This window comes from Mustelus asterias, chromosome 7, assembly GCF_964213995.1.
Source record: "Mustelus asterias chromosome 7, sMusAst1.hap1.1, whole genome shotgun sequence".
NCBI lineage: Eukaryota > Metazoa > Chordata > Chondrichthyes > Carcharhiniformes > Triakidae > Mustelus > Mustelus asterias.
The window spans coordinates 129,376,165-129,401,831 of record NC_135807.1 but is presented as its reverse complement, the minus strand read 5'-3'; the positions used below and the strand labels follow the sequence as shown (position 1 = coordinate 129,401,831).

The window sequence follows — 25,667 nt, the reverse complement described above, 5'->3', positions numbered from 1 at the left end:
TTTCATCAGAATGGACCAGCAAATAGTCATCAACCTGAAATGCAACTCTGTTCCTCTCTGCGCAAGTGCTCTCTGTCCTGCTGAGCATTGTAAGGAGTCTAACAACATCAGGTTAAAGTCCAACAGGTTTATTTGGTAACAAACATCACTAGCTTTCGGAGCGCTGCTCCTTCGTCAGGTGAGTGGGAGTTCTGTTCACAAACAGGGCATATAAAGACACAAACTCAATTTACAAAATAATGAATAATGATTGGAATGCGAGTCTTTACAGCTAATCAAGTCTAACTTGATTAGTCTAATTTGCCTGGACTTGCAAAGTCTCACTGGCTGTCCTGTCTGGAGACAATACACATCTCTTTAACCTGTGCTAATGCTCTCTCCACTCACATTGTCTGTACCTTTAAGACTTGATTAGCTGTAAAGACTCACATTCCAATCATTATTCATTATTCTGTAAATTGAGTTTGTGTCTTTATATGCCCTGTTTGTGAACAGAACTCCCACTCACCTGACGAAGGAGCAGCGCTCCAAAAGCTAGTGGCGTTTGCTACCAAATAAACCTGTTGGACTTCAACCTGGTGTTGTTAGGCTCCTTACTGTGTTTACCCCAGTCCAACGCCAGCATCTCCACATCATGACTGCCGAGCATTTCCAGCATTTTTTGTTTTTCAGATTTTAGATTTTTAAAAATGCATTTTTCAAACATTCTGTTTTGGAAGCAAGTTGACTATTTAAAGCCATAATGGTATTGTGACTTTGTAAGATGAGAAATTTACATGCTAGTTTCAGTGCAGCTCTACAAATGTTTTACTATTGTAAATGTGGTTACACCTCCCTTTTAAAATTATCACCATCAAATGGTTCCTCACAAAATCCACCGCCAACCCTTCTGCCTTGAAAGCTGCCACCCCGCCTTCACACTTGCTATTATTATCTTGTGCATCTCTTTGCTCCACTATTGCTGGTTGTGGCAACAGCAAACACAACCTGAAGCTCTCATCCCACCAGACCTCCTCCCTGACGCCTCCACCTTCCACTTTTCTTTTAAGACCCTCTTTAAACCCACTTCTCTCAACAAGTTTGTACTCACTTCCCTGAGTTTCTCCACCTTTGGCTTAACTTCCATTTTTGTCAGATTTTTTGCCCCTCAGAACAGGCTTGAGTTGTTTTTTGACTTTAAAAACACTATCTGAAAGCCAGCTGTGCTAAGAATTTACTGTCTATAGAAAGCGCTTGCCTCGTTATCACACCATGCATGTTATTTTAAGATGTTTTTGAAAACCTATTTGCTGCCCTGTCCTCCCTCTGTCCACATCTACCCCACCACCATTGGTGCCAGCATTGCTTCGGTTGTTGACACTGTTGAACTGACCAAATATTAAATATAAAATATTTGAAGTTCGAAATTGAATGAATATTGTACAATTTTTTTCATAATGTAGCAGTGAAGAAAATGTTGGCCATCTTGGTAATTGCAAATCTTAGCTGAAGAGTTTTTTTTTGTCAAAGGTGAGATGTTAATGCTTGCTTGCATCATTGTCAGTGAAAGTATGTGCAGTTGAAATACAAAGCTGCTTTTAGGCCTTGCCAAGAGTTTTATTAACTGAAATCATAACAGCACATCATGTTTGACCAAAATGGATGATTGTGATTTTCTTATGCTTGCGGTTTGTTTGGAAACTTCCTGTTCTCTAGGAATAGCACTTATCTCAATGGCACTTTGCGCCGATGCAGCTATTGGAAATGTACAGGAGAAAGCTATGAAACTACATAATGGTTCAAATTCAGAAATGGTGAGTGATTTCATTCCCTGCCTGCTTGGCCAGTTATTTCAGTATCTGTTGAAGGCATGAATATGTAGCCCAAATTCAAATTACTGGAGGCTTCTTAAAATAAGTTTTGTGTTCTGCAGTTTGCATTTGGCGCAAGACAGGCTTCAGATTTTCTCCACATCGGAGAAGCTCTCCATTGTGACAGAAATGCCGGAAAATCGGGAGTCCTGCTCCAAACACAGCACTTCCCATTTTTTGCGGAGGGCATTTTGAGACAGCTGGCCATTTAAATCATCAATTCCTATCTAAGGAACCTGCCAGAACTGTCAGGGATATCTGTCAGAAGCACCTGTCAGGACGCTGTGGAGGCATTTAAAAGTCCAGCTTTTTAAATATATGATAAAAATGTAGAGGTGTTTTAAAACAAAATAATTACTTGCTATTTCATTCTCTACCTGTTGACATAAGCCTGAGGACTTCATTACTGGATTCGTGCTGCATGACTGTTTTTACAACCATGCATTATCACAGTAGGGTGCCTACCATTTTTGATTGACAGCTACAAACTCTTATAGATTCTTTGAAGTGGCACTGTGAATTTTAATCTGAAGTCCAAGAAGCCGCTTTTAAAGGTCGTTTTCACAGAGCTGGGAATTCTCCCGATTCTACGCACCCAGCCCAGGAGCAAAAATCTGGGCTATGCTCTTTAAAGCTGCAGCAATCAGTGTTGTTGGATTTTTAAAATCAAATTGTTGCAAAATGCCTTCCATTTTAAATCCTATCTGTGAAGCACTTGCCTTTTATAATTTAATTGTATTTTAATTCGGGCTATGATGTACAATTTGAAATGAATATATATTGCTAAGTTTTAGTTGTATTAAAGTTATCCATTGATGTAGTCAGACCTATAAACCTCTGACTCTATGACCTCATGTTTTTTTTTGCTACAAACGACTGTTTTTTACAAGCATTTTAAAACATGCTTTCCCATTCCTAACATAATTCAATGAATATGTAGAGCTGGCAGTCATGTCCAGTTGTTTTTTTTTGTTAGATATAGAAATAATGATTTGGGCTCAATTAAATGCTGGTAGATGGAACATCTTTCGGTTTGCATAATGTATAAAATTTAAATATGAGCTTCTGGGAGCTGTATTTTGCATTTGGTAGTTAAATGCCTGCATGGAACCCGAGTGTTGTAAACCAGTCATTTGAAAATGTCATCACCTCATGTTCATAGCCAGTTCAAAGTAGAATTCTGTATTAACATTTGACACATAATTAGGGTTGTGTAAAACTGGTATACACTAAGGCAGTGTACCATAGTCATTTGCAAAACACCATGGATAGTGCCCTTAAGTAAAATAATTGGTAACTCTACAGGTACAGGCGCAAATTGTACCGAATAACTGCTGTCACTGGGCTGACAAAGCTACTGGTCTAGCCTAGCCATCAGTTCAATTAACCATGTTAAATCAACTAAACAAAACAAAATATAATAGCAGATATCTCATAACAATGCCCATGGTGTGTGGGTGTTTTTGTTTAGAACAGTGTCACTGATTTATCAATATAGTTAGGTGTAGCTTAGAAGCACAGAGAGAGGATCGAGAAACATTGAGGAGCATTGTCACCGTGTCACTGATAATTTGACAATGGTTCCAAGATCAGGAAGCATTGGAAATGCACTATAAAGGGTATGTCAACATTGAAAGGCATTCCCAGGTCCCAGCAGCACTGAGGGGAGTTTAAAGCATAGAGGTGGCAAGACAGCAGATACTTTATTTGGTCATCGATGTGGGCATTGATGGCAAGGCTGATATTTAAGATATTAAGGCTGATATTGTGCCAATGTATTTATTTATTGCCCATCCTTAATTGTCCTGGAGAAAGTGATGACAAACCACCCCCCTGAACCGATGTGGTTCATGTGATGTGAATATACTACAGTGCGTTAGGTAGGAAGTTCCAGGATATTGAACCAGTGACAATGAAGGGACAGTGATGTCTTTCCAAGTCAATTTGGAAATGACTTGGAGAGGAACTTGCAGATGATGGTTTCCCGTGCACCTGATACCTTTGTTCTTCTAGGCATTAGCTATCACATATTTGAAAGGTGCTGTTGAAGGAGCCTTGGTGAGTTGCTGCAGCGCAACAAGAAACGGTACACGTTGCAGCCACAGTGTGCCAATGGTGGAGTGAATGGGAGAATGTAGTAGGTAAGGTCAGGGTCACCAACCGTCCCTGGTACACAGACTTTGGGGAGTCAGGTGGCAGGTTACTCGCCACAGAATATCTAGCCCTGTTCTTCCAGCGGCAGCATTTGTGTGGCTGGTCCAGTTTCTAGTCAGTGGTAAATCCCAGTATGTCGGTGGTGGGGCATTCAGCAATGGTAATGCTGCTGAATGTCATGGGGAGTTGGCTAGATGTTCTCTTGTTGGAGATCGTCATTACAAGTCATTTTGGTTACCACTTGGGCCATAAGACATAGGAGCAGAATTAGGTCACTCGGCCCATCGAGTCTGCTGCGCCATTCAATCATGGCTGATATTTTTCTCATCCCCATTCTCCTGCCTTTTCCCTATAGTCCTTGATCCCCTTATTAGTCAAGAACCTATCTATCTCTGTCTTAAAGACACTCAATGACCTGGCCTCCACAGCCTTCTGCGGCAAAGAGTTCCACAGATTCACCGCTCTCTGGCTGAAGAAATTCCTCCTCATCTCTGTTTTAAAGGATCGCCCCTTTAGCCTGAGGTTGTGCACTTATCAGCCCAAGCCTGATGCTGTCTAGGTCTTGCTGCACGTGGGATTGGCGTATTATGGTCATTTTAGCATATAGAGATTGTTGGGTTCTGAGGAGAACTTGGCCTTAGTTGTCCTGTGTGATCCACAGGATCGCAGAATGTACCCAAAATGTCCATGGTCCTTTTAAGCTATTTAATTCAACCCCACTGCCAACAGTTCAATTTCTGTATCCTAAATTTAATTGCCCCCTCCCCCACATCCAATCTTGTCCAATTGTTACCAGATTACTGTTTCTGAAAGTTAAATGGTTAAGACTACAGGCTTCAGCTGACATTTTCCTGATATGTCATCGTGGTTTGCACCAGGAGCATAGGAATGGAAAATCTGCCCTATACTGCACTTTAGGTGAGGTTGCTGACTTGTGTAGTTTTACCAAGCAAAGATGTCCATAAGCAAAAGTTTCCTATGATAATGCTTGTTCATCATTAATGGAGGGGAAAGAATCCTTTAGTCTCTGGTTCAGAAGCTAGACTTTCTTAACTGAATTCTCATGAAAGAAAGAAATGAGCGGTGAAGTGAGGCACTCTCCCTTGAAAAATAATCTTTGTTTTCTTTTTTAACCATCGGAGGAACACAGTTCCTCTGATCAGAAGTGTTGTCTGCCTGAGCAGTTCTTAACAGAGAACAACATTTGTTGATCAATTAATTGCAAACAATCTGAAATAAAGCTTTGAAAATTGAATTTCCGGATGAAGCCTTTTGGAAAAAAGCAAAGAAACTGCCATTGTCATAGGATGAAAGGACCTTCTAGCTTTCATCTCGTGCTGTTACTCAAACTGCATGCTGAGAAATTCTACAAACTGCACATGATGTGGTTGAATGGTTGATGGAAATATCCAGTTGAAGCCCAAGCAATTGCGACAGGCTGTGGCTCAAAAGAAAAGCTTTTAGAAGGTATTAAAGGACACAATTTTGTGGGTAAATTCGATCAAGTTATGATTAAATGGGTAATTATTTTGTTTTAACAATTAGAAATTTTGATTCTAAAATACCAATAAACATTTTGTAATTTGAATTGGTTGAGATAACTACAAAATGTTTGACCTGTTGAAATAATGGCCCATAACCTTCTGGCTCCCTGGCATCAGATTTGGGAGTTACTCCAAAGATGCGTTGGGGAATTGCTCGGAGGTTCCCAGGTTAGCGTTTATGTGGCAATTGTCCCGAAGCGCTAACGTCCCCTGGAAAGTTGCCCTTTGCCGGAAACTATCGGCAAACTGATTTAAATTGGATGGATCTGCCAGCGTTACACTAATAGTTACTCTGAAAGAATTAGAACAAATAAAAGTATTCTACCTTCAACTATTTTAAATACCCAGACCGGCCCCCACACATGACACATCCACTCCCTTAATTCCATCCACTTACCTTTTCCCTGGCCTGTTATTTTCAATGGGGCATTTAAACTCAGCTGCTTTATGGTAGCTAGTACTGTATAACAGGGGCATGTCCTCCTTCAGCTCCACCTCTTTTGGACCTCAACGCTGGACCCAGGGATGCTCTGTGCTGCCTGAATCTCACCTGGCCTGAAACAAGAAGGTTGGGCAAGACAGGCACTTAAAAACTTTAGCGCAGATAAGTGAGTACGGAGTGGCAGTCCAATGCTGATTACCATTCTGAGTAAGCTATGGCCCAAGATCCTCCCATCCCATATTTTGCTGAAGACTGTTACAAAAAGTAATATTTAGAATGCATGTGTACCGAGGTTTTTCAATTTACGGATATATTTATGTATAAAATACTGTTTAGAATCTCTTCAAATGCAGAAACTGTACCTGTGGAAACACTGAGAATTCCCCTGTATACCGATCAAACCGAGTGAATAGCCTTTTTTTTAATCCACATAATTTCCCATGGAATCTTTTGACTTGTAATCAAGTCCTGAAAGTAATGGCAGAATTTAATCCAGATGACGAGGGTCTCAGCCACTAAGAGCCCCGCGCCAACTCCTTTGAGCATTAACTGTCCACTTAAGAGTCTCACTTGGTGGCAAGGCAGGAAGGCTTGTGAACAATTTTATCAACAGAACACATTAAAATTGGTTTCTGCATCATTCTATGCAATCATGCCATGGAATCGAAGAAGGAATAAAATACTCATGCACATCTTCTGTTTCTTCTTCACAAGATAATCAATTTAAATACTTTTTAATCATTATTTTTGGTTAGGGCAACGTAGGATGTAAATGTTAATTTATTGCAATTTAACTATTAATAAATGATACTTCTATTACGTAAATCACTTCATTTGAAAGCAGACTCACAGATCTCAGTGCCTACCATTCTCATTTTGAAACTCCAGTCTGGGAACCTGCAACCACACCACAAGTGAGTGTAGTGTTGTCCAACAGAAATTCCTGGCTAACTGTGCATTAATTTTCATTAAAAAGCTCCTTACATAAGTTTTTGTACTTCCCATGTGTATGTTTAATTAGCCGACATGTATTCAATGATGCACTCGTCTCAGAAGCACCTCCAGTTCTGCTTTTCACCTTGCTACTTGCCAACAAATGCATGAAAAGATTAAAGCATACATTCAGCCACCGTTATATTTGCGTAGTGAGATCACGTGCTGAAGCCACAGAAGTAAACACCATCTTAACAAAAGGCAGGTGTCCAGTGATTAACTGAAAACCTAGCAGCGAGCCCTCATAAAAATGGTGTCCATTGAATGGGTTGTAGGATGTCATTTAAGCTATCATCATTGGAATGATGCCAGGAATGAAGAACTGGTATGTGGAAAGACCAGTGAAGCTGCGATTGTTCTCACGGGAGCAGAGAACATTTAAGGGAGACTTAATAGAAGTGCTCAAAGTTACAAGGAGATTTAGCTAATAAATAAAAAGAAACTGTGTTTGCGCTAGCAGAAGAGTTGATAACACAGAGAACACGGATTTGGGATAATTGGCAAAAGCACCAGAGAGAGAGTGAGTATATTTCTTTTCACGTGACAAGTTATGAGCTAGAATGTAATGCCTGAAAGGGAGATGGAAGCAAATTCAATTGTACCTTCCCAAAAGGAATTGGGAATGAACGTAAAAAGGAAAAGAATGGCAGAGTTGCAGGAAATAGTAGAGTTGAGTTAGTCATATCATTGTTTCAAAGAGCTGGCACAGGCAAAACGAGCTAAATGGCCTCCTCTGCATCATAATTCTATGCATGTACCTTTACTGCACTTTTTTTAAGACCCTTGTTTGTTTTTGAGTGTCTGCTGTTGAAAACAAAACTGGCTTCACTGGGTCCTATTATACCATTTTGACTCCAAGTGCTGGGCGGACTTGAAACTGGGCGTGTTTCAGATCCAACTTTTAGACCCGTTCTCAGGTGCCCCCATACGCACTCTGCCTGAAAAAATATCAGCAATTCCAAATTGCGCTGCACAAGCCTCTGGGTGGGGCTTAACGCGGCCAAAACCCTGCAGCTCCAATTGGCGCCTCCACTGCGCATGCACAGAAAACAAAATGATAGAATGTGACTCCCCTTTCACATCCCTCCCGGGCCCATAATGCCTTCCACTGGCCCCCACAGACATTGCCCCGCCCCCACAACATTACTGACCCCCTTATTGCCCCGCTACCAAGATCGATTGCGGCCCCCCCCGCATCGACCTCCGGTAGAGTGGCAGTGGACCTCCCTTTTTAATTGCACTACTTACTCACCTTCGACAGAGCATGATGGTGGTCTCTTAGGACAAAAACAGAAAATGTGGGAAAATCTCAGCAGGTCTGACAACATCTATGGAGAGAGAATAGAGCCAACGTTTCAAGTCTGGGCCAGATTCGAAACGTTGGCTCTATTCTCTCTCCAAAGACCTGCTGAGATTTTCCAGCATTTTCTGTTTTTGTTTCAGATGCCAGCATCCGCAATATTTTACTTTTATCTTGGTCATCTCTTAGATCTGCTTAATTACAGATTGGCGAGTTGCAGTCATGTTCTTCAGAGAACAAAGAACAAAGAACAATACAGCACAGGAACAGGCCCTTCGGCCCTCCAAGCCCGCGCCGCTCCCCGGTCCAGGATTGAATCCTGAATCCAGGATCCCCGCCCAATTTTCCAGCCTATCTACATACCAATATCCTATCCACCGAGCTGTCCCCCACAGCTACGATGCTTTGTTCATTACAACCTATTAACTTACCCCCACCCCCCCATTCCAGACCATGTGATCTCCAGGGAGAGGCGAAAACCCAGAGTGAAAAACCCCAGGGCCAATATGGGGAAAAAAAAATCTGGGAAATTCCTCTCCGACCCCCTGAGGCGATCGAAACGAGTCCAGGAGATCACAATGGCCCTGATCGGAAAATGCTTCCCAACCCTAGTCATTTCCACTTCCACGAGAAACAAGGAACAATTAGCCCGCGCCGCTCCCTGGTCCAAACTAGACCACTCTTTTGTATCCCTCCATTCCCACTCTGTTCATATAGCTGTCTAGATAAGTCTTAAACGTTCCCAGTGTGTCCGCCTCCACCACCTTGCCCGGCAACACATTCCAGGCCCCCACGACCCTCTGTGTGAAATATGTCCTTCTGATATCTGTGTTAAACCTCCCCCCCTTCACCTTGAACCTATGACCCCTCGTGAACGTCACCTCCGACCCGGGGAAAAGCTTCCCACCGTTCACCCTATCTATGCCTTTCATAATTTTATACACCTCTATTAAGTCTCCCCTCATCCTCCATCTTTCCAAGGAGAACAACCCCAGTTTCCCCAATCTCTCCTCATAACCAAGCCCCTCCATACCAGGCAACATCCTGGTAAACCTCCTCTGTACTCTCTCCAAAGCCTCCAGAGCATGACGATGACTTTTCTAATGGTCTCTCCTACTCCTGTTTCTTTTCATGTAAATTGGAGTTTGTGCATGCAACAGAGACAAATACTGCTTCCCCAGGCAGAGTAGCAGCGGACCCGCCTCCACCCCCCCTTCCCCACCACTGAACTCAAGCAGAGTGGCAGCGGAGGCTCGGCACTTACCTCCTCACTAACTGCCGCGCCCAAATCGGACTTTCATAAAGCTGTTTTGCGCCGAATCTGGATGGGCGAACACGGTGGTAAAGGGGGAAATGCTGGTAAGGTTGGACGTGCAACCCATTAAGTCCATTTAAATGCATTTAAATGGGTGTCACGCCTGTTTCGGACACGGTCCCAATCGCAGCCATTTTCAGGCTTTGGTAAAGGGAGAACCGGCGCGGAGGTGCGCGCGGATTGCACTACTCACCTCACGCCTGACTTTACCAAGTTTTCGCGCCTGAAAACGGGTGCAACTTGATATTTAGCAGGGTTTGAGAGGTCCAATTTTCCCCACAGACTTCTCTGGATGGGTGGTTTTGCACTAATCATCAAACTTGAGCAAACAAAGCTTTTAACTTGGCAATAAAAACTGACTTTAACAATCCTTATCATTTGGAGAAGTAATAGAAGTGTAAGTGCCTTCCAATGTGATGTACTCTGAAATCTGTTCAGTGGAAAGAATGTGGGTTGGGAATGTTTATTGACTATACATGTGGAGTGTGAGATGCTGAAGTATTGCTTGCATGTACTTGTTGTGCAACACTTAATCCATGAATTACAGACTACATACATTTTGTAGCAAGATGCATGAGACAGCATAAGTTAAGAATTCCACTTGCTAGAATCACTGGCACATAACCTAATTTCAGCTTCTGCCATCCTTCTATACATTCCAGGTCGAACAATTAATAAATTGTTCTGATGCTGTCCAAACTTCACACTCTGATGCTTCATCAGCTTGCAATCTTGTCTTCCTTAGACTTTGAAAATTGTGTTCTACTTTTTTTTTTAATCGCACTACTTACTCACCTTCGACAGAGCAATGGGTAGGACAAAAACAGAAAATGTGGGAAAATCTCAGCAGGCCTGACAACATCTATGGAGAGAGAATAGAGCCAACGTTTCAAGTCTGGGCCAGATTCGAAACGTTGGCTCTATTCTCTCTCCAAAGACCTGCTGAGATTTTCCAGCATTTTCTGTTTTTGTTTCAGATGCCAGCATCCGCAATATTTTACTTTTATCTTGGTCATCTCTTAGATCTGCTTAATTACAGATTGGCGAGTTGCAGCCATGTTCTTCAGAGCATGGCGATGGCTTGTCTAATGGTCTCTCCTACTCCTGTTTCTTTTCATGTAAATTGGAGTTTGTGCATGCAACAGAGACAAATACTGCTTCCCCAATAACTTCTCATCGCTGCATTGATAAAACATTCCTATTCTGGTAGATTTTGTGTTCTGACTCCATTTCTATACAAAATTTGTACATTTAATAGAAAACTCACTCGAGGTCAAGTGGCTTGTTTGTTTTTATGTGGCGAGATTGAACTGTTGAGAAGAACCTTAGTATTCCTAGGAAAATTGTAAATTCTTCATCTTTTCGAACAAACAGAAGCCCAGGGTTCAGATGTGGTTTCACTAACAACAATGATTTAAGACCTTTAGAAGTCATTTGTGGCTTTGCCGCTTATGAATTACCTTGCTCACTTATTTAAAAAACTGTATTCCATAGGCACAAGAGAGTAGTTGCTCCTTGAACTCACTTTGATGCATGTTACTTTTTTTGCAAACAAAAACCAGCAGCAAGTAATAGTGAAATACTGAACAAGAAAACTCTTATTTAAGCTGACCATACACTGAAAGATGAGGCTTGTAGCTTGGCCACACAGCAAAGGAAACACAGGTTTAAAGCTAGCTAGAATTAGGCAAAATAAATTTTTCATGACCCATTTTAGTAGAATATTAACATGCTTGCACATTTCATTTGAGTTTACTGATCTCACTAAAAGGAGATTGCCTGAATGTCCCTTTTGGCAGTATATTGTATTTTGGTATAATTTATATCCTAAACTGCTTCATGTAAAACCTGAGGGCATGGGGTTGGCAAGTCTAATAGAATCCTTTTTACAATCTTGCCATCTGCAAATAAGATATTCGACAAGTTTATAAAACTAAATGGATAGAAATGGACCCTGAAGTTATGACATGGGATTATAATTTACAAATGCTTAGGTTTGTTTGAAATCCTTATCTATGCCTTACAAATGAGAGCATTGAGATCACATGCCTAATCAGTATGTCTATTTTTATTTACTAATCAAAAATGAAATTAGCCACATCTAGATTCCTGATGTATGACTGTTGGGCAATACTGATAAATAGGTGTTCTATGTTACATCATTATTATTCATCCTTACTGAGATAATTTCATTGGCGCGTCATTCTCATTGTTACTGCAAGAAATATTCAAAAAAAATAGTTTGTTGCTTGGAAATTATGGGAAGTTTCCAAAATATGTCACTAGTCAACATCAGAAAAGACTTGTTAACTTGGGTTAAAGCCCTTTTCTCGTTTTATAGTATTATAATTCAGCCCTTGTCTAGTAAATGATGGCTTGTAATAATGTGCAGTGAAATAGGCAGACTAGCTATGAGTGAATTTACATAGCACAATCATGCAGAAATAGTCTTGACGAACGAAATGAATAACCCAAGTGCTCAATTCAGATTTATGATAATAGGTTTGAAAAGTACTGGATTGATAATGCTATGCTTCACCAGCTCATGATTTCTGGATTAGCCAATGTAAAATGTACTCACCAACACTATTAGAAATATGGAAGATTCTCCCTGATGTACTGCTGCGGTGGAGAGTAATAATAAAATCATGAGAATACAATTTACGTTATACTGCCTTGCTCCCAATAATTTTGAAAAAACATTTTTAAGAAGCTCGATTAATTGTGCAGTAGCTCAAATGTAATGATTTCTTTTTAGAATTTTGCAAAATACTTTGTTTGATGTTTGAGTGCTTGTATCAATTGCTTTTTTTTATTCTTCCCATACTCCCAGTCTTTCTCCACTGTTGCAATAACTTACTTCCCTTTTGATGGCCATTAATGTCATCCCTGCTTATATCCTCCGACTTCGGTTGGTATTTCTTTGTGATAATCCAGTGATGTGGGTGGGTGGATGGCTGCTACTGCCTGACTGTCCTCTTGTACCACTCAATGTTACTTTAGGTGCCTTTAGTTTAATTTCGATGTATGTGATTGAAGTCCTACTTTCCTGAACAAAATAAGACAATGCTAATCTACATTGTGATCCTGCTACATATCATTCTGCTAAGTGCTTAGAGAAAGTTCTCAGCTCTGAGACAGGTTGAGAAATTCAATTTTTGAATATGTGTCGCAAAACAAAACAAAAATCTAAACTTGAACGCAGTCGACTGAACCGTTCTGCAAAGTGAGAAGAAGCAGAACTTTAAGTGAAATTGAGGGGCTCTGAAGAATGAGTCTTTGTTGAGTTTATTTTTAAATTATTGAATATGGTGTGATCACTTTCTTTAAAAGAAAGGAAACGATCTCCGTGCCTAAGTTTGTTACAGTTCCAGTCCAATCTGATGGGTGACCCTGAAAAATTGTCAACCAGTCAGTCATCCATTCAGCATTTTTAGAAGTTGGCCCCCACTATAATTTGAGACTAGGTGGCATTCTGAAAAGCTGCAATGAACCACAAAAACAAAACTGGCTCAAATGATGACAGCAAATGTTGTCAAATAGAAGTTGTCGGTATTGAAGTAAGTTAAAGTAAGTCTTTTTGATTTATTTCCTGATATTCATATGTCCTTTTTCTCTATAGTGATCTGTCTCCAATCTCTTTTATATGTCGTTCCCCTACCTAATATAACTCTTCTTTCAACCTGAGAGTAAGCAATTCCGCAAAATATTTAAGAATGCAGGGTGAGCCCTAATGGCAGCACCTCTGATTTCCCCCATAAATAGCTGACTTAATATCTCTTTCCCTTTTCTTCAGTGTATTATGTTAGTTCTCGCACTTCTATAACAAAACCCCGGGTTATTCAGGTTCCCCTACATTAAAACAATTATACGATCAGTGGTTCTAACTGTGGTCAGTGAGACCTGGCTTCAGGGACCTCCCAGGAGATCCATGAAAAGAGCAGCTTTGTGGGCATCTGTCCAAGGCACCGTGATGAAGACTAAAAGACCCCCACGTTCGCCCCCGCCCCACGTGTTCCTGCTTATGCTAGGTGCGCGCACACAAACCCCTCTCCCTGGGCCATGCTTCCCTGGTGTTCCTGTTCCCCAAGTGCTTTCTCTGTGCTTCTGATTGCCGCATGTTTCTGCCAAGGACAGACTCTTCAGTGAGAAGCAAGCACACCCAACTCTGATATCGATAAGCAAGTAACTGTTTAGTTAAAAACATTATCTAGATACTCTTTACAGGAAGCATTCTTCATATTATGATTTTTGTGTGGTATTAAGTTTTAGATGGGAAGTCCATGATTATTTATCCTTTAACCAAAAATGTTTGAGAACCACTGGGCTCGGTAATGAGCGATGTCCTATTCAACCATATATCATTAAATATATGACCACTAGCTGTGCACAAACATGCTGCAATGGTTAGAGTTTATTTTATTTGGCAAATTTATAGGAGGGATCAGCGATTAGCTTTTACAGGTACTTTGATAATTTATTATGCTTTAACTTGGAAAGCAATTTGGGTCAGAACCATGTTAAATCCATTCTAGATGTTTTGCTATTTGGCACCTTCACTGTCTATTATTTATCACTTGCTCCGTTCTCTGACTTATTATATCAGTACAAGTTTGCTTTCAAAATGTTTGTTTTCGTTTTGAGCAGTTGCGTATCCATGGCTAATGACTCACATTGTCTCCTCTTGCTTCTAGGTTTTATATTCCTATTCAATAGGCTTTCTGTATATGTTAACGGGTTTGCTTTGTACCCATGGACTGAGCCCTGCTTTTGCCTTTTGTTCAAGGGTAAGTGTGTTCAACTTAGTACACTTAAATAATGCGTGCTTTTAAATTTGTTCACACTCAGTTCCAGCAATCTTTATGGTCATCTAATTGACACCAGGATCCTTTTTTAAAACTTTGTGCTTTTTGGCCTAACCATTCATTTTATTTTGCCCATCTACAGTATAATAATTGAGATGGAGTCTGACTAATAAGGGCTTTTGATAAATTAGGACTTGACTGTGCTGCTTTATTTCATCTATTAATATTACTATGTAGAAATTCCCTACACTGATAGAAGCTATGTTATGGAGACCACTTCATTAGGCTTGACAAAAGTGAAGTGCCTAATATTAGTGAAGTAGTTTACTCAGTGATGCATTATTTTCCATTGTTATCATCCTCCTAACTTTGCTGTAGATGACACTGATTTGATTTGTGCTGGGATAGGGTTCCATTGATGCTGCAGTTCTCGGGTATCTTTCCCAAATGACCATATTGCTTATATGAAGCTAGGTGTTGTTAATGTAAAAAGATCTTCAGTTGGGAAGAAGATATCAGAGCTGTTCCTGACTTCCGTACTTGTGCGCTTTCCAAAATGAGTCTTTGAATAGTAAATGAGTGCAGAGATTGTAACTATAGATCAAATCAGCTAATGTAGTGCAGACTTGGAATTGAATAAGATTTTCCCATCTCCGTGGGTAAATATGGTATTGATCCATCAAGCTTGTATAGGATCTTCATAGCACCAGCGAGTGAGATTGACCATTTGGTTTTGGAACAAATTTAAGATAAATTCAGGCTGTTGTTCACACAAGAAGTTAAAATATTCAGAGAAAGATTTTAGTCTGGGCTAAATGTGAACCCATGAGCGAATACCACCGTTAAGTGCCTCTGTTGGTTAATCCACAGGAAAGTCTTTGTTGAATCTGCAACTATTGCTCCATAGTTTAGGGCATTTCTACATTCTCTCTTTTATGCTTTGCAATATATACATGTTTGATAGACGTTACTGCTATTCAACCAGAAATATGGTATGTATTATAAAATGTTTCTGTGTGCACAGAATAATACATTATAAAATGTCTAAATATGATAAATTGTCATGCAAGTGAAATAATTTTTAAACAATTCTAAAGCCAGTAAGGTTACATTTGATTTGACTTATTATTGTCACATGTATTGGGATACAGTGAAAAGTATTGTTCCTTGCGCGCAATACAGACAAAGCATATATACATAGAGTACATAGGAGAGTAGAAAAGAAGGGGGTTGCAGAATGTACTGTAACAGTCATAGCTAGGGTGTAGAGAAAAATCAACTCGAGTCCATTCAAAAGTCTAATGACAGCATGGAAGAAGCTGTTCTTGAGTCAGTTGGTACGTGATCTCAGACTTTTGTATCTTTTTCCTGACAGAAGAAGGTGGAAGACAGTATGTCTGGGGCGCGTGGGGTCCTTGATTATGCTGGCTGCTTTTCTGAGGCAGTGGGAAGTGTCAATGGAATCAGTGGTTGGGAGGCTGGGTTGTGTGATGGATTAGGCTTTGTTCACAATCCTTTGTAGTTTTTTGCGGTCACTTCCTTCGAAAATAATTTTGCAAAGTATGTACAAAGAAAATGAGGTTTACAATTTTTGGTTCAGTCTTTGACATGTTGAAGTGACCAAAGGTCTGAAGGACTTCTGATAATTTCCATTTCTACAGCATTAATTCAAACACACTGTAAATGCCATTTATGAATATACAAAAATCATTTGGATAAAGATCGACTCTATTCATCCTGGCATGCTGTGACTTTGCATATCATCTTCCTGCTAGTGTTGAATAATAATTGACATTGCACTTCAAAGCTTTTAACAAGATCTAATATGATACATTTGTTAAAAGTTTATTGTGTGCTTTTCAACTGAAACTATATTTGGGCCTAGTTAACTCTCAAATTGCTGTCCACATTGTTGTTGTTGAAGTCGCTTAAGCTTTCCCCTCCCACTTCTTTTTCTTTTTCAAGACAACGATCACCTCAATATGAACTTCACCCACTCCTTTCCTGATTATTTTATAACATCAGATTATATCGATTGCATGACCTCTTGGGAATGCAATTTTCTTTCGCAGTACATTGCTTGAATCCATATCCTTCAATGGGGCCTATTTTACCTTTCAGTAATGCCATAAGACATTAGGCCATTTGGCCCATCAAATCTGCTCTGCCATTCGATAATGGATGATAAGTTTCTCAACCCCATTTTCCTGCTTTTCCCCCGTAACCCTTGAACCCATTTTAGCAATCAAGAACCTATCTATCTTTGTCTTAAATGCACTCAATGACCTGGCCTTCTCAGCCTTCTGTGGCAGTAAATTTCATAGTAGCACCACCCACTGGCTGAAGAAATTCATCCTCATCACCCTTTACTCTGAGGCTGTGCCTTCGGATCCTAGTCTCTCTTACTAATGGAAACATCTTCTCCTCTATCCAGGCCTTTCATTATTCTGTAAATTTCAATGAGAATGCCCATATGCATCAGTTGACACCTGGCATTACTGACCTGAAATGGGGACAGATCCGTCACTCTGGATATTCTTTTTGCAAGCTCCTGCCTGTTCCATTATAATACAATGACATTATGCCATTTTCATCTATTTCTATTTAATCTCCAACCTGCCCATTTCTATTTCTAGCAAAGGCAGGGCAGGGAGCTGGGCAACCAGTCCTTTCCGTGGAGGTACCTTTTCCAGTTCAGTATTATAATGAGCTGCATGCTACACATTTAATCTGCCTTGCCTGGCCGTTGGGGGCAGGAGGGACAAAATGTGGAAACAAGCAGCTATAGGGAGTTAAGGACTGCTCTGTGGGAAAATGTAATTGCCATTACAGCATTGCACGTGGGTCAGGAGGAGCTTCCCCCTACTCACTGGCCCACTAAGCTTTACCTTCTTCCAAGACTGCAATCGAAATCCCCCTCCTCTCTCTGTATTGTCAGTTTTGTTAAATTCAAGAATCTTTGCGCAGTTTCCTACTTTTTTTGTCCTGTGAAAAATGTTGCCATAAACTGCAATCTTTTAAACCCAAAACTTGGCATCTGCTAATCAATAAGCAGTGATTTACCTGGTCATGTATTATCTTCAGCCTTGGTGATGAGCTGTTCTATCACCATAAACTAGTAACTATTGATTGTCTTTCCAAAAGGTGAGAACAGATAATTGGTGTTGCTGACTTGGAAAATTTACTTTTGGAGAATGCTACTTGTGCAAGTTTTTAGCTTTTTAAATGAACAATGTCAGCCTATAACACTGCAAGAGACTGTTAATCTCTAATTGGAGTCATTGAGGAGCTTTAACTTCCATTTCCATGTTTGTTTTGCAGCATCCGATGCAGACGTATGGTTATGCATTCATGTTTTCATTGAGTGGATATTTTGGAATTTCCTTTGTATTAGCTTTGATAAAGCTGTTTGGTGCACTCGTTGCTGCAACAGGTAATATACACCTCACCCATTGTTCATCAGAGAGACATGCCAAAATTGGAAATCGTTTAAATCCATATTTCAAATGATTTGATTTGGAATCTGATTTGGAGCCTTTCCCTGCTCGGCTGCTTTTTTTATTCATTCATGGGACATGGGCGTCACTGGCTGGCCAGAATTTATTGCCCATCCCTGGTTTTTATTCAGATCGTATAAATCTTTCACCTTTTGAGAGTCAACCGCATTGCTGTGACTCTGGAGTCACATGTAGGCCAGACCAGGCAAGGAGGGCAGAATTTCTTCCCTAAAGGGCATTAGTGAACCAGATGGGTTTCCCTGACAATCAACAATGGTTTCACGGTCAACAGCAGATTCTTAATTCCAGATATTTTCATTGAATTCAAATGCCATCATTTGTCGGGGCAGGATTCAAACCCAGATTCCCCGAACATTAGCTGAAAATCATTTGTAATCTCAAATGAAAACTTCAGAGAAATTTCAACATTTTTTTTTTCTTTGCTAAAATTATAGTGTAGTGCACAGATTTTGCAAAGTTACATCAAATCTGTACAGCAGCTAATGCGAGATCCTACTTTTTCTTAAACAAAACCTCATTTTCAGAGGAACCATTCTTCCTCATTCTCTGTATCCCGTATAAACTGACTGAATACGGCCAGAATGTTCTTACACTCCACCATGGGCAAAAAATCTAATGACCTTCCTTTGCCATGTCATGGCAATGAGATAGATGATGATGACTTGTCGTGCATGTGACCTTTCCCCACACAAGCACCAATTTTTAAAACTTGCATCCTTATTAATTTTTCAAAGTTGGAAGGTGAGACTCCATGTAATGCATTTTTTTCTGTTATTCACAAAGTGAACTAGTCTCATCAAAATCTCTTGTCGAAAGCCCCCGGCATGCTTAACATTTTGTGCCTGATGTGTGGTCCCTGCTGTGTTGCCAGCTGCTAATACTTGTTCGTCAGTCTGACAACCTGTTTTACATGCCTGATGTTCTTCTCAGTACTACTTGGCTCTGACCAGTTAAAGATCAAATCAAGCCTGTTGTAAGCTGATGCCATTTGTTCAATACAACTTAAACCAAACCAAAATGTTGGTTATTGAGACCTTTGAGTGATTGTGACCCTGTTGCATCTTATATGAGCAATGGTTTAAAGTTTATTTATTAGTGGCACAAGTAGGCTCACATTAACACTGCACTGAAGTTGCTGTGAAAATCCCCTAGTCGCCACATTCCAGTGCCTGTTCAGGTACACTGAGGGAGAATTTAGCATCGCCAATGCACCTAACCAGCGCGTCTTTCCAACTGAGAGGAAACCAGAGCACCCAGAGGAAACCCACGCAGACACAGGGAGAATGTGCAAACTCTGCACAGACAGTGACCCAAGCTGGGAATCGAACCCAGATCCTTGGCGTTAAGGCAGCAGTGCTAACCACCTTGCCACCATATTGCCCATTAATATGAGTAATGGTTCCAAGATGCAAAACTGTTTGTCCCTATTACCATTAAATATTTTGGACCCAACAATGCTTCTTGAATCCAATCGATTCTGAAAAGCAACATTTGAGCATCTGATTCCCCTACTTTCTGGCCATATCAGAGACTACTCCTATTGTTTCTTGCAACAACTAGGAGATGTGCTGATTCTGAATGATATGTTACCTAGGGGGAACAGCTCAGGTTTATTACTGTTGAGAGTGGTGGGACTTTGTGTTTTGGGGTTTGATTCCATCAGTTTTTCAACTTCTGTCTTGGGTAACACAGTCCTCGGCCAAACTAACTAGTCCCACCTATCAAAGTGATGGAGGTAGCTGCAGGGAATCATGATGGGAAGGGGAACGGATGCCTGGGGGGGGGGTGTTCCTTGTGGTTTGAAGGCAAGGAGGAGGCACCCGATTCGATACTGGAGGCTCTGCACCCTCCCAGCTGCACCTGAGGCCCTGCAAACCTATAGACGGGGTAATGGGGGAGAACGGTAAAATTTAAAGTTGAGGTTCTAGGTTTCTAGCACAATGCATTAGCCAACCAGAGCAAAAGAAATTTCGAACCCAAGTTGCACCCTGAGATTTTGCAATCATTTGTGCTGGTTTATAAGGTCAGCCCTGCCCACAAAACTGACGCTACCTGACTAATTATTCCCCATCGTGAGTTTCTGCTAATTGCAACCATTTTCAGGCCTTCAAGAAGGCTCTTAAAACTTAGCCCTTTTTTAGATGCAAAGACACAAATTACACAACTTAAGTTTTTTAAATATTAAAAACAAAATTCTGACTGTGGTAATTAAACAGAAAATGGTTCTGTATGGATTTTTGAAGTATTTTTCAGTCATTTAAAATCAGGTTGCTCACAGGTGGTGGACTAGACTTTTTTTGTGCTTCAATCCATTTTTGGCTGTTAATAGAGCTGCACCAGGTTACCACACTTTTATATTCAACAGAATTTTTTTTTTTGAAAAAAGGAAGGGGTGGGGGGGCAGAATCTATGGCCAGATTCTTACCACTGCTCACCCCAGTGTGATTTTCCCATCCCGCCGCAGTGAGCAGAGATTTAGCTGGCCGCCAAATTCTCCAGCTTTGTGGCAATGGGAGCGTGGCGTGAACAGCAGGTAAGATCGCGCCCTATGTTTTACAGCACTGTCTGATTGTGCTGATTCATAGAACATTTTACAATTTGTGACCTTAGTTTGCCTTTAAGAGTTTTTTTTTAAATCATATTCTCTATTGTCTACTAGGAGCCCTGTTATTGCTCCCTAAGTTGCTTAAATGGGGATTGTTTAATTTTACTTTGGGAATTAGTTTTATGACCCTGTGTTGTCAGGAGGAAGAATGTTTGCAGGTCAGATGACAGGAGCTCTTTTATTTTCGGTTCTGAGCTACAGGTTTTTAGTTTAGAAGGGAATGGACATCAGACTGAAAGCAGTATCTCTCTCTCTCTCTCTCTCCCCCCCGGTTGGGAAATTCTGCTGGTTAGCGGAAAGCAAGGCTTCTTGCCTTGCTGCAGTAGAAAATTTGCTGTTGGTGGCTTGACCAGTCTCCATGGTGTTCTGGGAAGCTGGTATGACTTCAAACTGTTCTGAGTGTATTAATGGAACTGCGGCATTCATCCAAACGACTCAGTTTCAGTATCACGTGAGCATTAGTCTTTGTTGTGTTAAACCTGTGGAAGGGATTTGTCCAAAGGAAGTTTTTGTTTGATTGGAACATCTGAGATATACTTGTTAAGGATTATAAATTATTGTGGTTGTTTTGTTTTTGTTTATAATTGATAAATGTTTTTGCTAATTTTCTTTCCATACATGTTAACTATATTCTTAAATAAACTTTGTTTGATAAAAGCTCCCTAGTGGGTTATTTGAATCATACCCGAGGTGAAACATATCATGCTCATCCTAGCCAAATTCAAGGTGCAAAACTTATGATCCAGGTGGGCTCCATAAAACACTTTGGAGTTTCTGAACTGAATCATAACAAATTGTTAGCCTGCTAATAAGTTGTGAATGGAAATTTGGATTATAACTTCATTTAATGTAGGAATTAGGAGCAGAAGTAGGCAAATTGAACCCTTCGAGCCTGCTCCGCCATTCAATCAGATCATGGCGGATTTCTCCCTGGTCTCAAATCCACCTCCCTGCCTGTTCTTCATATCCCTTCAACCTGTTTTTTTAAATTATAAATATATTTATCTCACTTCACAAAACTAGAGTAATGTTGATGGCGATTGGTAGCCAGATTGCACCCAAAGCAGAAACTCTGCCCAATGAATACGATCTTGAAATGTGCTGACAATGCAAACATATAGGTGAATGATGAGGAGGACTGTAGAAGGCTTAAGAAAGACCGGTTAAAGGAATGGCCAGTCGGAGGCAGGGGCAAAATTCTTGTGGATGAGTGGAATGCATTTTGGGAGGAGAAACAAGTGAAAGGCACAAAAGGGTAAGGATGAACAGAGACACCAGGGAGTTTAAATACCTAAATTGCTAAAACTGAGTGCAGACAGATGAGAAAATAATGCTCAATAGCATTTTGGGTTTTAAATAGGAACATAGATACAAGTGGAAAGATGGTTTGCGTACTGTGCATTTTTGGGGATATCAACATCAAAAGACACATTAAAGCCATAGAGATTACACTGCCAAAAAAAACCAGACATATATATATAGTGGACCAGAATGCGCTATAATATCTATGGTTCTTTAATCATGCAGTCCAACTAATACTAGTCCATACTGAAGTAGGGTTGGAATTGGTTGCACAGTTAAACCTGTTTATTGCAAGTTAGAAACACTGGCTCTTTTAGAATTTCCAAGGCTGACAATATTTTTGTTCATAGTGCTATTAACTTGTCAAGCCTGTTAATTATCAGTCAACTGATTTGAAACTTGATATTTATTGAGCTTTTCACAGAAATGTTAAGGAAATGACTTCCCTGATTTTTTTCCCCATTGTCTTTGAAGCTTAAAAAGCACTTTTGAGTAGAATTGAACATCTGTGTGTATTTATTTGCAGTAACGACTGGAAGAAAAGCAGTAACAATTGGGCTCTCATTTTTCTTCTTTTCAAAGCCTTTTACCTTTCAGTAAGTAGATCTTCATTTTGTGCAAACAACTTGACCAGCGAGTGCTTTGCTAATTGTTTGAAATTACATATACGTCTGTGAGACCTAAGAGTAGTAATACAGTATGATATTAGACTCTGTTTTTAACGTTTAAAATTTATTTATTTATTAGTGTCACAAGTAGGCTTACATTAACACTGCAATGAAGTTACTGTGAAAATCCCCTAGTCGCCATACTCCAGTGCCTGTTCGGATACACTGAGGGAGAATTTAGCATGGCCAGTGCACCTAACCAACACGTCTTTTGGATCGTGGGAGGAAACCGGAGCACCCGGAGGAAACCCACGCAGACACGGCGAGAACATGGGGACTCCTCACAGTGACCCATGCCGGGATTCGAACCCGGTTCCCTGGCGCTGAGAGGCAGCAGTGCTAACTCACTGTGCCACCCAGCTTCAAGCAAATACCCAAATAGGTAGGATGGTCCTGGCTGAGCAAGCACTGAGATGCTTAACAGTATTTTGCAGTTTACCATTTTCATAGATCAGCCCCACCTTCCTGTAATTTCTCCATAACTCTCCATCCCATTTTCTCCAGAGACGACACAACTGGGATTTTCATTGGGGGCAAGAATAGGAGCAGGCACACCTTAAAACTGGCACTCCTGGATGGTGGGTCAGTGTCATGACATCTCCAGGATGCTGTGGAACTTTCACAGTGGGTGGGTAGGGGGTGTCGAGAACCTATTTGCTTCCGATTTAATGGCCTGTTGTGCTCCTTGAGGAACGTGTTAACAGGCCAGGGAGGGCGAGAGGACTGTTTTCAGTTCTTTTTGTGTGCACAGAGGGGCTGTTTACCCTTCACTGCTGTATCCTCTATTCTGCAAGACAGCAGGCCCCATCATGGCTGCCTCAATCTGCTTTTGTTGCTGGTATTCTGCAGGCAGCTCCTGCCGCTGCTAACACCCAATGCCCTAATTAGGTGCCAAATACAGCACTGCCAAATTAAGACATTTATATTTGAAGGTTGCATTGTGTTAGTGACGCAGAAGCAGCGCGGGGTTAGGACCTGGAAATTATTTGGAGTTTGGGTCCTGACTTGGATTGAAAATCAAACCCATTGTTTTTTACCCTCAGAATAAATAAGTTCCACCTCTTCTAGCTTCCGAATTTTAATTTTGGTATTTGTATCCTTAACCATTGTGAGAAATTTGCCTGGATCAATTTTGTCAATTGCTTTTTGTTTTACAGTATTTAGGTTTGCTAATCCTGGCTCTCACCATTGGTTTTGGAGGTGGAAGCATTATTTAGGTATAGAAATACAAAAATGCTGCTAATGGGTAAACTTGTTAGAAGTGTTTGCACCATTGAGCTGGTATTCTCAGGATGTAAACTTTTAACTGTGTGGTGGAGCACTACATAATCTACCAATTAGTCAATACTAATTAATGTTTTTTTTTCCTCTTTAAGTTATATATGGTCAGGTCTTGTTGTCGTCCTTGGGATCTTCCTAAATATTTACAGCAAAAATATGGACAGAATCCAGCTGCCATCACTACTTGATCTTTGGAATGTAATCAAGAAGAAACAAATGAGATCCATGTCCCAGACTGTGTAGAGTCCATGGTAATAACCACTGTTGGGATTTGATCTGATCAAGCAGCCATTAGTTGGCTGAGTGAGGATACTCTGTGCAGCAGTGGACTAGTGAGATGAAGCCATGTTGCACATGCGACTGATGACTTTAGTTTTGCTGAAAAGCAAATTTGAACAGTCAACAATGAAGAGAATATGAAGGTTTGGCAAAAGGGAACAATTGTTGACCATAATATCACAAAGATTGTTTACTAATAATGTACATAAAATTCCTGATTTCTGAATTTTGGTCACATCGCTTGGCTTGGTTCGATTGCTTTGGAAAAGAATCCAATATGTATTCTGCAATTTTTGTTTCATTCGGTGGAAGTTTCTGATCAGGGCCAAATGGTTTTTTTTAAAAAAAAACATGTTGTTCGTGTACAGCTTGTGTGGTACAGTGGTATTTAAAGTGATTATTTATCATGATCGTACAATTAAATATACCTCTCGAGTACACATAATGTATCTTAATTGTACTGAGTTCCTAAATTGATGCACAGCAGTTGGAAGATGTGGCATTAAATATTGTGATTACAGAATTGTCATTGGACAGTGACCTTAAATAGACAAATATTTCTTTATTGTACTTAATTTATTTGAGTGCAAAAAGATGTGCCATGTTAAGACATAATTACTGTACTTTACCAAAAATACTTCCCAAGTGCACAGCACTCCAAGTGAAGTGTATTTGTTCATCTTTTTGTTAAAAGCAGGCGAAAAGTCAGAAGATGATGAGAGAAGTCCCGACTATCCCATCGCAAAATCAACTTTGTGTTGTGGCCTTTATATTCTGTTTTTTGCACAATGCCTTTTTAAGCCTTTATGATTTTTACAAAAAGAATGAGAGATTGTATTTTAACGTGTTAGAGCTAAATGTCTTTTAATACAAAAAAAAATGGAACTGAGTAAAGCATATTGCTAAACTTTTGAATTTTTTGCAGTTACAATCTTTTGGCCTGGGATTTATGGAAGTTTGCAAACATGGTTGTGTCCTGTGCTCACATCATCATCATTGTTTCAATGGGGCACACTTTTTATTACAGAATACCAACAGGTTTATTTTTTTTATTTGGAGTAAACTTTTCACGATAAATGGATCTTTAACAGTGAACATAAGACCGTAAGACATAAGAGCAGAATTAGGCCACTCAGCCCATCGAGTCTGCTCCGCCATTCAATCATGGCTGATATTGTTCTCATCCTCATTCTCCTGCCTTTTCCCCATAACCCCTGATCCCCTTATTAAACAAGAACCTATCTATCTCAGTCTTAAAGACACTCAATGACAGTCTTCTGCGGCAAAGAGTTCCACAGATTCACCACTCTGGCTGAAGAAATTCCTCCTCATCTCTGTTTTAAAGGATCGTTCCTTTAGCCTGAGGTTGTGCCCTCTGGTTCTAGTTTTTCCTGCTAGTGGAAACATCCTCTCCATGTGCACTCTATCCAGGCTTCGCAGTATCCTGTAAGTTTCAATAAGATCCCCCTCCCCCCTCATCCTTCTCAACTCCAAGTACAGACCCAGAGTCCTGAACCGTTCCTCATACGACAAGCTCTTCATTCCAGGATATACAACATTGTAACTGAGGCCAGAGTGGAAATTCAACACCACGTGGATAAGCAGGAGGTG

General features: G+C 40.4%; 1 protein-coding gene across 3 annotated transcripts in view; it reads left to right on the top strand.

The window, feature by feature from the left end:
- slc35b3 (solute carrier family 35 member B3) overlaps positions 1-24,969 on the top strand; it is a 40,596-nt gene extending 15,627 nt beyond the window's left edge. For all 3 annotated transcript variants that reach the window (XM_078216825.1, XM_078216826.1, XM_078216827.1), the window contains exons 6-10: positions 1,696-1,793; positions 14,293-14,385; positions 17,725-17,836; positions 22,355-22,424; positions 23,873-24,969. In XM_078216825.1, coding sequence (XP_078072951.1) covers positions 1,696-1,793; positions 14,293-14,385; positions 17,725-17,836; positions 22,355-22,424; positions 23,873-24,020 — 521 coding nt within the window. In that variant the 3' untranslated portion in view covers positions 24,021-24,969. The remainder of the gene's footprint in view (positions 1-1,695; positions 1,794-14,292; positions 14,386-17,724; positions 17,837-22,354; positions 22,425-23,872) is intronic.
- The last annotated feature ends 698 nt before the right edge of the window (positions 24,970-25,667 follow it).